Source organism: Phalaenopsis equestris, unplaced genomic scaffold (assembly GCF_001263595.1).
Source record: "Phalaenopsis equestris unplaced genomic scaffold, ASM126359v1 Scaffold000428, whole genome shotgun sequence".
NCBI lineage: Eukaryota > Viridiplantae > Streptophyta > Magnoliopsida > Asparagales > Orchidaceae > Phalaenopsis > Phalaenopsis equestris.
Window position 1 is genome coordinate 6203590 of NW_018164869.1, and position 13859 is coordinate 6217448.

The following is a 13859-nucleotide window of genomic DNA, read 5'->3' on the forward strand; positions in this document are numbered from 1 at the left end:
ACTAAATATAGATCGCTCGAAGAACGGCAACTAAATGAAACTGAGAGGGAGGAGTATTTCCGCTGAACAGATTGGGAGGAGTCTCGAGCTTGATCAGAACAGCTATTGGTCTTGGTTGCGTCCAAGGAAAAGGGGTAAGCCGGCGCTCTCGCCTTGAAGGAGAGGCGATCCGACCACCTTACCTTGCAATGCTGAGAGCGAGTTCAGTGCAGAGAAGGAGAGGCGATCCGACGGAGAGCACCAACGAGGAGGAATCGCGCGGTCGGCCGGCGGATTTTGAGCGCGAGGAGACGGACCGAGGCAAGGGAGTCGCGAACAGCAATCGTTCGATCAGAATCGCGAGAACTTGCGAACGGGTGGAGTCGAGATGGCGAACGGGAGTCGCGAACAGCAATCGGTCGATCAGAATCTCTCTGATATCATGTTAGAAAACAAGAGAGACAAAAGGGTGGCTAGGGTTTTGTCAGTGATTCCCAAAATCTCATTACAAGAGTATATATATATGTACAATCAGGTACAATCAGGAAAAGACAAAACTACTAAACTACCCTTAATTGATAGAGAAATAGAAATACAAAACTATATTTAACAGTAGTATATATAGGATGCTTGAAGTCAATGTGAGACAATTTATTAGCCTCACAGCCATTAAAGTGAGACAACATAAATGTATGCATATGGTGCAAGTGCAAACATTTGAAAGCAAATATGTAAAACAGGAAATTAAGCAAAACTACAAGGAAGGCTGAACGAAATATTTTTGGTAAAAATATATATATAGCACATAATTTTTGTGTGATTACATATCTCACATCTAAATTTTTATATTTTATATTTACACATGTAGCGCTCAAATCATTAATATAACGTTCAAAGTAGCATTACTATATTTTTTAAAAGTTAAATAGATAATTTCATGCATAAGTTTAAAGCATCAAAATATCATATATGTAAATATGAAACTTTAGGTGTGAGATACGTAAATACGTAAGAATTTTGTGCTCTGTATATAAATTTACCAAAAAAAAAAAAGAAGTTATCGTTACAATGTGGGAATAGATATTCCACGCATGCTGTAAATATTTTGCCTTTAACTATTAGTTTAAAGCTACTTAATCTAAACACTATCAAAACAAATGTCAATAATGAGGGGCATATTTATACAATGGATTTACATATCTAATATCTAAACTATACTTTTTACATTTATCACACTCAAAAATTTCATATTAAGTGAAAAACCTTTTTCATGTATTGGTATGGTCATATATATGTATAAATTAGAATTTACATGTTAGATATGTAAATATATAAGAATTGACGTGGTATGTATGAGATTGTTCTTAAAAATTAAGGACTGCTAAAAAGGCCCTTTTAATCACCTTTATTTTTTAGTTTTATTTTATATTTATATTTTTATTTGAACAAAAATATATTTGACAAGTTAAAATAATACAAGATTATTTTTAAAGTACTCAAAATGTCTACATTTTATTTTGTGTGTTTCCAAGAAAATGCTCGTTTTTTTTTTTTTAAATAAAACAAATATAAAAAAGACATTAAATAAGTAAGTTTATAAAAAAAATGCAAAACAAAAAAAAAAAGAAAAAAAAACAATTCCAAACCAACTCAAATTCCTCCTTATTCCAAGAAAAGATGATCTTTCTTTAATATTTTTGTCCTTAAATTGCGGAGTCTCTACTATTTTTAATTGTGGTACTATTCTTCCCTCTCATCATCATACTAGAGCCAAATAGAGGGATCATCTTTCCCTTTTCAACATTGTGTTCAAGTCATATGATCCCCTTCTTAAAGGAGAAGGCATATATCAACACTAGTTTGTCAGCTATAGATTGTTCAATATCCTCATTTTTTGGGAGAGGGTGTGTTCCATGGCTAAATAGATTTTTAATTAGAAGGATAATTGTTTTAGCCACTATCATTGGCATATCCCATATTTTATTTCCATGTCGTCTATTTCCTCAAGTTTGTATTGCATTAACCTTCAAGTGAATTACCAAATAATCATCTTCAATAGCCTCGATAATCTTTCTGTATCAACCTTCTTATATCACCTTGTTTTTCTCTTCAGTTCATGTCTTCTTCACCTATAATGGTGGACTAACTTGACCATCATCAATGACTCTTAACATTATTTTTTTTACCCCTTATCATTTTGTCTGTGTCATTCAATTTTCATCTCTATGAAAATGATTACTAAAGATCACTTCCATCAACCTCTCTATTTATGTGTCATCATCACCTAAGATACTAACAATATATAGCTTGTATCATCTACTCCATATTGGCACATTTTCTGAAGTAGGGGAACAATGATTTTTTATTATTCATATCTGGGTATAAAAGAAGTTATTTTAATTGAGCTATGTCCTATGTTTTTTTCTTTTTTTTTTTAATTTTCCTCATAGGAAATCATGTGTTCGTTGCTTCTTTTACTTCTCAAATTATGGCGAATGTCATTTGAAGCAATTCATAAAATAAAAAAATAAAAAATAAAAAAGTTCTACCAACTCTCATATAATCACATGTCTTTCAATCTACTTTTTAAAGTCTTAAACACCTGTCAAAACTCAAAGTTTCAACCTATGTGGACCCTAGAAGAGAAATTATTCATATCAACATGTCTCATTAGCTAAAAATCGTTCATAACAGCATCAATAGAGGGGCCTAAAGGGATGACATTGTTTAAAGCAGCAGTCCTTCACCATCAACAAGGTTGAAAAAAACATCAGCCAATTAAACAGAGTAACAAAACTTATAGCATCTCGAATTAATTATACTTGATAACATATTACTTAGCAAAACATAAAATCTCAATTGTTAATATAATAAAAAACACGAAGTGAACATCTTTTTAAAAGATGAATTGAATACCTCTCAAAGAAAAATACTAAGGGATGAAATGAAGCAGCTGCATTTTGTTAACGAGTATTAGTTACATTTCTCATGGCCTTTGGCTTCTTTAGCCTTGCAATCTTCACTTTTATTTGCATACAATTTTCTGAGGTGTTGAAGCTGACCAGACTGACCAGATATAACTCTTGTCGTACTTGGAGTTTCATTCAGTACGACCTCATATCCATCTTTTAATGAGTCCATGCCTTCAACAAGGAGCTGCCAGAAGAGGCCACCCGCTGCTGCTCCTCCTCTACTAGCAGATTGGTAGACTTTAGAGTAGACTGCTTGAAAAAGATCATCTCTTTTGGGGGTGCTGAACCCAGGATCCTTCATGGATTTGCCAAACTCAGTTATAAGAAGGGGCTTATGGAGAATGTTGCTGGCATCTCTTATGTGGGCATCAAGCCAGTTATTAGAGAATTGAAGCTGAGAATAATCACTGGAGTTTGAAATCCTGACAATGCCCCAAAGATCTATTAGAAAAGAAATGAAATTGTATCATTGGATAAAAATGTTAGATTTCTAAAGAATGCCTTGCCAAACATTTTAAAGTTGGAAGTGACAAAAGAAAGATAGAGTTCTCCAGCAAATTCTTTTGGTCAGGGTGAGTGCTCAAACTCAACATTTTTAGATTTTTCATTTTATTTTCAACCATTGTGTTAAGAAACAGACACTTCTTATTAGCATCAAAATTGTGTTTTTTTTTTAATGTATGGATATAATTTTACCATTGGTCTGGATATGAATGGAGAGTGGTGAAATCAATTCCTGAAATTTGATTATTGGAGATGAAGTCAGTTCCCACTTGAAACCCAGTAAGATTTGTTGGCAACTCAGAAGGTGATGAGGACCCGTAAAATCCTTCCAAGCCAACTTCGAGCAAGTGATTGCTATCTATGGATTTCACATGAGCAGACATCTCAGTGATCCATGCCTGCAATTATAAGAAGCAAGAGTTGAATGAGCATTGAGTATAGGTCTTGAAATACAAAAAAGCTAAGTTTTTCGTGGACTGTAACCATTTTTAGGATTACAGGCAACAAAGTGCATAAAAAAATGGTTTTTACCTGTAAAGTTTTTCCAGACGTATCTGAAGGGCATCTGGCCTCATTCATAAGCTCCCAGGCAAAGATTGTGGGGTCATCCTTATAAGCAACACCCGTTAGTGTGTTTTTTCGTGTGAGAACAGTCTTCACGCACGAAAGGTTTTAGAGTGATCAGCATCAAAATGATGATTTTTAAAATTTGAAGCAGATTAAAATTTGTTTGAGATTACAAGAAAATTATTAGCTCAAAATTATTTTAATATTAAGAAGACCAACAAAAAAAAAAAGAAAGTCTCCCTCCCTCTCTCTCTCTCTCTCTCTCTCTCTCTCTCTCTCTCTCTCTTCTCTCTCTCGGACAAAAAAGGGCCACACCAGTCAATTTCATTAGATAAAAGAGACAAAAAGTTGCAATATCATTAAGGAAAGAAATGGAGTAAAAAACTACAGTTTAAACAAATATAAACATGTCATTCTTTGTGATAAAAATTAAAAAAAAAAATATGAAAGGATTGTACAGTTGAACGACTGTTGAACAATAAACGGACTACAAATTGACTCATAAGAGGCAAATGCGCGAATGTTAAATGTTACTAAAATAAGCTCAGGATCTCGGAAAAGCCAACTAGCAGTCTTATAAAACATAAAATAGGGGCATTTACATACATACCTAAACCCTAAACAAAACTAAAATTTTTCATATCACAAAAAATATCGCTGTCACTAACTTCTGAAAGTGAAATTCATCTTATCATGTGTAGATAAAGTGTTATAAATATAAATATCAAAATTTAAAGGTTAGTTGTGTAAATACATAGAGATTTGTGGCATGTATGCAAATCTTCCAAAATAAAAATAACTTAGGAATAGTTTTATAAACTTTGAATCCTAGACTAATTATACACCAAACAATTCAGTGTTTCCCGAAGTCTTATTTATTTAACAATAATACATCGAAAAAAGAATCACAGATATCATCAAGATAAATATGATATTGTATAGTTTTTTTCTATGCCGCCCAATGCTTAGTATATAAAATCTAAAAGAGGCATTTACGAACCTGCCAGCCAATGTTCGCGTATTTACAAATCTAGCACCTAAAATTCAATTTTTACTTCACCTGAGTCTTCCGTATCACATAAAAAATATTATTATTTCAACTTTTCAAAAGTCAAATACATTTTTTCATTCAAAAATAAAGTGGAATGCAAGTAAAAATTGACGTTGTTACATAGGAATTGATGAGTGGTATGTATGTAAAACTTACAATCCAAAAAACCTGTGTAATCATATTCCAAAAAATATACAAAACTTCATGAATTTAAGGGGTCTAATATCTAAATTTAGCAAAATCTCTACAATTTTTAATACTTTTTTTGTAATTTTCTTTCAAAATAACTTCAGCCCACCTAATCGGTTCCCTTTTTTCCCTCCTGGTTCCCCCACCTTAAAATTTCAAAAGCATTAGTCAAACAGGGGTAGGGCCGCACCATTTCTCACCCAACCCATCAAACATAAAAGGGAAAAATTCACAATGAAGGACTCCTCGGCAAATAGAAAAATATGGTATGAATGTTCTACAGACCTTGACGTGATTCTTGTAATAACCTTTAACAACATTATTAGTAAAGAACTCGTCATCAGATCCAATGCTCTCTCCTTGATTCCTTGCCCACTGAACATATTGTGGCTTCCCTCCAAAGTTCTCGTAGTTATTCACGAGACTAAGAATAAGCCAGATACCATATCTTCTTGCCTCGGAAATCACAAAATCCAAGCCCTAATTCAAAAGCACAGTAAGCCAGTTTAAAAGCGCATAAAACCATAGCAGAAAAAGAAGAGATGTCGGTTCTTCAGAAATCTGAACCTGGAACATTTGTTCATTGTAGGATCCGGGAGAGTATTGCAAGGCGTTGCTACCACCGTCATTGAAAGCCCAAGTTCTGGCTATAGTGAGTCCATTGATCGAAGCTTCTTTGAAGGCAGTGGAGACCTTGTCTCTCTGAGACGGATCCGATGCCACGTTCATGAGCCAATACGAATTAAACCCATTAGAGAAGAACAGGCTGCCGTTAATCGTAAAATGCAATCCATTTGTACTGATGAAACGGTCTCCTGCTTGAGCTTGCAGATTCTGACCAGAGAGAAGAATCAAGAAAATTTCAAGAAGAATAGTAACGGTCATGATTTTAGCTTTGATTCTTCCGAGAAAAGCAATGTTTGAAGACCTTTGAAGTCTTTCTTATATAGATTTTTTTCCATTTTTGTATAGCCAAAAGGTCGGGATTTATTGCGCTTGCCGCCTGCGTGTGAAAGGAGTTATATCGCAACTATCTCAATTAAATTAAAGAAATTTACATATACACCATCCCACTCTTATGTATTTACATATCTAATTCTTTTATTTTTTACTATTTATATGACTCAGATCCTTCGTATATAAAAAAGTTCAGTTTTTTAACATTGAATTACATCTTTTCATGCGCAGATAAGTGTCATATATGTAAAAATAATGTTTAGTTATTAGATATGGAAATACATAGGAATTAAGTGGTATATATGTAAATCTCTCAGAATGATAACGCGGCAGCAAACACTTTCGCACTGTAGTATTAAGATGCTTAAAGTCAACTTAAGAAATTATTAGGCTCGGAGCCCTTAAAGAGAGACAACATCATTTTATGTTTATATGTTGCGGCTCCAATAATATATGAATACAATTATGTAAAACAGGAAATTAAGAAAAGGCCATAATCAAGAGGAAAAAGAAAATTACACTTTTTTGGGCTGTACGAAAATAAAAAAAATATAGCACATAATTCATATATATTTTCATATCTATATTTTAATTTTTATATTTACACATATCACACTCAGATCTTTAAAATCACGTCGAAAATAATAATTTTACACTTTCCAAACATTATTGTATCCAAAATTTTATTGTGGATCACTTCCAATGAATAGAGTGTTGGTGGAATGAAAGAAAGAGAAATTAGACACAAATAATACTTAGTTTTTTAAATTTTTTTTGGCTGGCTAGTGTTGTAAATCAGGTGTTGAACAAGAGAGAATATGACCCAATGGTAGAAGAGACGTGGGTTGCTTCTGATGAGGCCGAGGATAAATGCATCTATAGAAGGCCGCTCGACTCTCGAAGAATGCGTCGAGGAAGAGGAAGAGAGTGAACGGCCCCCCATAATTACTCGATCGATTGAGTAATCTTTGGTTGATCAAATGGTTTTCAGTCAAATGTTGATCTTTTGTAATGATAGTTGCTGGTTGAGAGAGCGTTGCGTGAACATGTGATGTTCACTACATGTGATGTTCACTGGATCGGTCGGTATTTTATTCGGCCGGCTTTATGGGCCAACTTGCATCACATGATGAATATTAGAACATGAATCATCTTTATGTGATTTAAAGTGTTTTCTTGAGATTTGTACATGCATATTCCTGATATAAAAATACACAATTTCATGCATAGATTTACAACTTCAAAATAGTATATATATAAATAGGAAACTTTAGATGTGAGATATGTAAATACACGCATAAGAATTATGTTTTATGTATATAAATTTATCAAAAAAAAAAAAAAAAGGTCTTCGTTACAATGAGGGAATAATATATATTACACACAGGCTGCAGGCTGTAAATATTTCGTTATTAACGATTAATTTACAGCTACTTAATCTAAACACTACCAAAACAAGTATTATTAATTTGGGGCATATTTAAATACATATCACCGAATTCCTATTACTTTACATATCTAATTTCAAAATTATGTTTTTTTTTACATTTAAAACACTCCAAAATTTCATATCACATCAAAAACGTCACCATATTAACTTTTAAAAGGCCAAATACAATTTTCATTTACTGGTAAGGCCGTATTGGCAAAATTAAAATTTAAGTATTAGCTATGTAAATAAATAAGAATTGAGTGGTATGTATGAAAATGTTCTTAAAAATTAAGGAAGGCTTAAAATCCCTTTTGAATCACTTTTATTTTTTAATTTTATTTTATATTTTTGTTTTAATTTAAAATATGTTCAATAAGTTAAAATAATAGAAAGTTATTTTTAAAATACTCAAAAAGTCTAAAAATTATATTGTGAGTTTCCAAGAAAATATTAATTTATATTTGAAATTTTAAAATAAAAAAATTATAAAAAAAACACTAAGCAAATAACTTCATAAAAATAAATGCAACAGATTAAACATAATATCAAATATTAATATGGTTGAATTAAAAGTATATGCTATAATACACTGAAGTACATTTGTAAAATTATTATTATTGAGTGCGGGAAAATTCACGACGACAGAGTAATAATTTATCGTCTTAGAGTCACACGAAATCCAGCACACACACTGAGAAAAAAAAAATCAAAATTGCTTACGTGAAAAATTCCTGTAGGGGAAAAAATCATTGGGTCTAGCCCAATCAAATTAATCAACTATATAATTGTAAATACATAAGTCCAATCTTCTCATGAATAAGAGAATATGGATATGTAAAGTTGATAATCAAATATGTACAGTAATAGTTTAGCTATAATATCCATCATTGGGTTTATTCTTGGCTACAATAGTAATATTTGGCAACAAATGTCGTACTTGGTTGTTGCAAATGTAGCTATTGCTCATAAAAGTTGTAGTATGTAGCTGCAAGAGTGGTAGTTGGTCATATAAGTCTTAGTTTGAAGCTGCAACGGTATTAATTGGCCACAAAAGCCATAGTTTATTGTTACAAGTATAGTAGTTAGTCATAATGGGTGTAGTTGTATCTGAAATAATGACAGTCGGTCACAGATGTTATAGATGAAAATTATAACAGTGGTGGTTGGTCACAAATATCATATTTGGTTGTTACAAAGACACTGATTAGCTATAAAGAATGTAGAGGGTGGTTCCAATAGCGTCAATTGGTCATAAAAGTCATAATTATAAGCTATAACATTAGCAATTGGTCATGGAAAGTCATAGTTGGCTGTTTTGCATGTACTTCCCATGCGGGCTTGCTTCTGTCCCGAAGTCAAGACTCACGGAAGGTGTTTGTGAGATTGCCGCATGGACCTAGGCATAGCTGCGGGAATCACGGCCATGGATTTGAGCTTGTCCAATGTTCTGAACGACTCCATTGAAGGGCATACAAAGGAAGGCGTTGTTATTTCTCCGAACCCGTAAGCTATTGGGGCTTGTGGTGATATTGGTTTTGCCTGAAAATGTACTTTGGAGAGACCGTCGATGAAATTCAAGCGTTTTCAAACATGAATGAGAGGAGCTGAGATAGAGTGACAAGCTGATACCCTCATTACTTTTTGTGGTGGCTATGTAACATTAGAAGAAATGCTTGAAGTCATCAAACTGGGTGCAGCTTGGAATTCATAAGAAGCTGGTTGGCCTTCTTAACGTGGATGGATAGATACTATAATTTGTTTCTCCTTCATTGGTACGACTATCATGGACGGATTTGTATCTCTAAAGTTTGTCACATTGCAGTTTCTGTTCTAATAGTGAATGAGCTAATCTTAAATATTAGGGGCCTGGACGAAGAGTATAAAACCAACACCACGTCCCATTCTCTCTCTAAAAAAAAGAGAACACAATAAAATCAAAAAAGCATAAAAAATTCTATTACATCAGGACACGTCCAATTAAAATCATTAAAAAAAAAAAATGTATTAAGTAATTCTAATTGAACACCAGACACAAATTTGAATCTGATGTCTTAATGCAACAATTGCTCCAAAAAAAAAAAGAAAAAAAAAGAAAAAAAAAGATATATATTTAAAGAGATAGAGAGAAAAAAGGGGAGAGAAAGAATACTGTGTTTGGTTTTACCTTGAAATCCATGTTTAGATCTTCATTCTCTACATTGCATAAAGGTGTAAAAAGATTGTGCTTCTAAACTTCTATATCTTGTTTTGTGGGGAATTCTCCTGTGTCTCACAATGCTGATCACGAATGCCTTTCATGACATGATGGTTAGACAACGTTTCTCTCGATGTAGCCCCCTTCTCGAAATTCTGCAAAAAATTCACATCATGCACGTATTTCTGTCATTATTTTGTGGCTAACCTTGCAAGTATCTCATGCAAGTATTTCTCAGCGTGATTTCAAACATTTCGGTCATGGTATCTCAAGATTTCAACCATGCATGCTTTATTGGCATTGTGGTTATGCCTAATTTGTCGTTGTAGCCTCTCTCGCAGGAATGACACGGGGAGGCTGTCAAAATGCTTTTGTGAGTTAGGATTAAATTATAAATTAACTTGAGCAAAACAAAAAATAAATAAACAAATAAATAAAACAACTTTGAAAGAAAAATGCTAAGCAAAGTAATAAGTTATAAAGCGAAAAGTCAAAATTGATGCTTAATTTATTTCTAACTTACTTCATAATTGCAAAATTTTCCCCACCGCCACAAGTGCAACACCAGAAGTTGCCTAATACTTATAAAAAAGGAAGGGAGATTTGAATCCAACATGGCATAATATTTCATAGCCACCATATAAAGCAATGAATGTATCAGCTTGCCAAGCCGTCCATGTTTAAAATCGCCTGAATTTCATGACCTGTCTCTCTTAAGTAAGCTCCCTAGAGTTGACTCAAAAAATTAATTGAGCAAAGGGGGGAACCATAATGAAATCATAAAAATTTGGAAGTGTTGAATTACAAGCAAAACAATACTCGCCCCGAGTGTAACACCAGAAGTTGCCTAATACTTCTAAAAGAGGATGGGAGGTTTGAATCCAACTTGAAATGAATCGAGTTATACCGCCTTTTTAATAGGGAAAGTGTTCATACATTGTGGGCCACTAAAAATAAATAGCATGCATAAATATGAAATCATTGCCACCGAATTTACACCACTTTTTGTAATAGCATACAAAGGCGAATTTTAAGACCCTAATGATAAATCTTGCATGTTCAAGAGAGTCATTCAAGAGAGTTGATGACTCGTCAATGAGCTCGAATGAAATATGTAGTGATCTCACTAGTGCACCTATGAAAATAAATGAGACAGTAAATAAAAACCTGCACAAAATTTGCAGAGGACTCGAAGACTCGTCAATAAGTTCAAATATGACTTACGGTGCATACATTAGCTCACGGTTATGGGGATGCCATCCACTTGAGCACTTAAGTGAGAGCTAAGTATAGAAGAAATGTGTAACAACATATATACAATCAAAGTCCAACATGCTCTTAATTACCATCGGATCCACAATCCCTCTGCACCAGCGGGCAAAAGATGAAATTAAAAGCTTAAATGAAATATTTGTACATATTTCAACAATAATATGTTTGCACAAATAACAATAAAATTCTCTAAAATTTTGTTCAAATTTACAAATCCTAAATACTTGCCTGTACTCCACCGCTTGCCCAAAGTTCCTAAGCTTAATTTTGTTCAAATTTACAAATCCTAAATACTTGCCTGTACTCCACCGCTTGCCCAAAGTTCCTAAGCTTAAAAGTCCAAGAATAATGCTTGGGTTAATTACATGTAAAGAGAAAATTAAAATTTTCTCAAAAAATGTGCCTGTGTTTTATAACTACAAAATTTTTATTTCTAAAAGCCAAATTGAAAATTGCTATATCACGCAAATTCTTAAAAGGGTTGCCTTCCCTACAAGGCAAGGTTGTAAGTCCCACAACTTAGTCCCATCTCTTTTCCTAAATGGACTATAAGGGGCAAAAATGAGCTCCCTTTGGGCGAGTCCCAACCCCTCTTAATATGGATTGTAATTGATAGGATTAAATCCTTTTGAATGCTTAAGAGGATATATTCGCAAAAAATAAGCATTTCAACTCGATAACCTGATGAGGGGATGCTCATTGCAGATGAATTGGATGGGTTTATCTTAAATCTAAATAAATTTCAAATAATAAAATAAGATATAATAATAATAATAATCACTAAGAAGTAAAGAGTAAAAATCCATTGATACAACGCGATCATTGACCGTTGTGAATAAATTTATGTTAACTTTAGAGCCCATGTTATGTCAAGTATATTATTTAATTCAAACTCAAATAACTTTGTGCTAGTAAAGATGCAGCTTTAGTTCTTTGTCCGCGTAGTCTTGTGATATGCATCAAGTGCGACGAAGTATTGACATGTCATATCAATAGTATACAAAATCGAGTTCTATGTATTGACCCAACAGAGAACGAGCTGAATTCTAATATGAAAAGCTCTAGTTTACTATTATCGATCCTAGCCCGAATGGTCACAGTTTTTAAGTTAAGAAAAGTTTCTATCCTAAATTCTTTTTAAAAATAAGTTTACTCTAATAAGCAAGGTGTTTTTAAGAGTTTTAAGTTATGAGAGATTTCCTTTTTGAATTGGTCTAGTGATAAATAGAATCAATAAAATGATTAAAGCCCGGCGTCAAATAGGAGCAAATTCTTTGTTATTCCCTTTCGAAAGTCTAAGAAAAATATGCTCTCATAACTTCAGTTCCCTAAATCACTTGATCAGCCTAAACAAATAACATCTCCCTAACTATTTGCACAAACTCAAAGGCAATATCCCTAATCTAATGACTTTATGTGGTTTACATCATTCATGTAAACCACTCAATAAATAGAATCAATTGGTCTAGTAATAAAATTTAAAAGGTATAGAACCCTAATCCAATGACTTTACGTGGTTTAAAAGGTACAACCCTTTCTTTCCACTAAGAATCCTTCTGGATCTCAAAGTTTACAAAAAATTTTAACCATCTCACTTGCTAGACATAAAGTAAATGATGTTTAAATGGTTATTGCAACACATTGAAGAAAATTCAAATGCAAATCACAACAAAATTCTCAATTTTATTCTACCACATTTTAGTGATTATTAATAAATCAAGGAAATAATCACTACTCATGATAAAATCTATCAACATGAATATTATATTAAGTAGAGAATCAGTACGCCAAGTCTTTATGGCGTGCTCAATAAGTTCCGATCCTATAATTGGTTGCAAGATCCAAAATAAAATATTCTTATTTTATTTGAATTTCATGGTTAGCTTAATCTTTGCACTACGCTTCTGTCGAAGTCGGAGATCACGATGGATTTTAATGTCCTAACTGGCCATTTAAGAGAAAACGAAGGCATTTGAGAGTGACCATGCCCGATTTTGGCATGACCACAGGCGTGGTTACATCAACATTTTCCCAAAGTTTCTCGTTTTTAATCTAGTTTTCATCCTAGTTCTCCTGTAACCTGCAAAATGTAATTCCAACATTCTAATAGCATAAAATCATGTATTTGAAGAGGAAAAATGCTAAAATTAAAGCATGAAAAACATGAAAATTTGATGCATATAACCATTTAGAGGAGCTCCCATTGTTTTTTTTTTTAATCTTAAACTTTTTTAAATTGGATGCATTAGACCTTTATCTATCAAATATATCAACACCATTATTGTCTTCCATCATTTTTAAATTATGAATCATAACTTCATAATAGTTTTGAAATTAACTAGAATCATAATTAAAATAAATGTCTAACTTGCATGATTTTGAAGTTCTATTAATTGACCTTTGCATGATTAAACTAGTTATACTTTGCTCAGTAGCGGCTGCTGGAATTGCATCACAATTTTTTTTTTTTTTTTTTTAATTTAAACCGCTATAGTTCATTAGGGTTTCGTCATTACTGTTTTTCTTCTGGTGGAAGGTAAGCTGAACGAAGTGGTCATACAGTAAATCAGTCAATCATTTATGCTTGGGCGCATGCAAGCATTAGTGTGAGTGTACATGACCGAGTATATTCAATAATTTGCGGATGAGCTTCTAAGCAGGTGGAAATAGAATTTAACATGAGTTGTCTAAACTTCAGAACTTTAAGAAACAAATTAGAATTAGAAGTACTGAGGTAAGAAC

General features: G+C 33.0%; 1 protein-coding gene across 2 annotated transcripts; it reads right to left on the bottom strand.

The window, feature by feature from the left end:
* Positions 1 to 358: 358 nt before the first annotated feature.
* Positions 359 to 6225, bottom strand: LOC110027515 (mannan endo-1,4-beta-mannosidase 1-like). 2 transcript variants are annotated; one of them, XR_002294341.1, is made up of 6 exons: positions 5830 to 6225; positions 5548 to 5742; positions 3987 to 4109; positions 3648 to 3853; positions 2896 to 3373; positions 359 to 413 (listed from the first exon to the last, which is right to left on the bottom strand). XR_002294341.1 is itself a non-coding variant. In XM_020728983.1 (5 exons), the coding sequence occupies exons 1-5, from the start codon at positions 6145 to 6147 to the stop codon at positions 2953 to 2955; spliced, it is 1263 nt and encodes a 420-aa protein (XP_020584642.1). In that variant the 5' UTR covers positions 6148 to 6225; the 3' UTR covers positions 2792 to 2952. The 2 variants fall into 2 exon arrangements, 1 of the variants encoding a protein (XP_020584642.1); XM_020728983.1 differs by lacking the exon at positions 359 to 413 and having other exon boundaries at positions 2792 to 3373.
* Positions 6226 to 13859: the final 7634 nt, after the last annotated feature.

Coding starts and splice junctions, on each gene's coding strand:
- LOC110027515 (XM_020728983.1), bottom strand. CDS start 6,147: ATGACCGTTACTATTCTTCTTGAAATTTTCTTGATTCTTCTCTCTGGT. Junction 5,743..5,829: donor ACAATGAACAAATGTTCCAG/GTTCAGATTTCT, acceptor CTTTTGAATTAG/GGCTTGGATTTTGTGATTTC. Junction 4,110..5,547: donor ATTACAAGAATCACGTCAAG/GTCTGTAGAACA, acceptor TCGTGCGTGAAG/ACTGTTCTCACACGAAAAAA.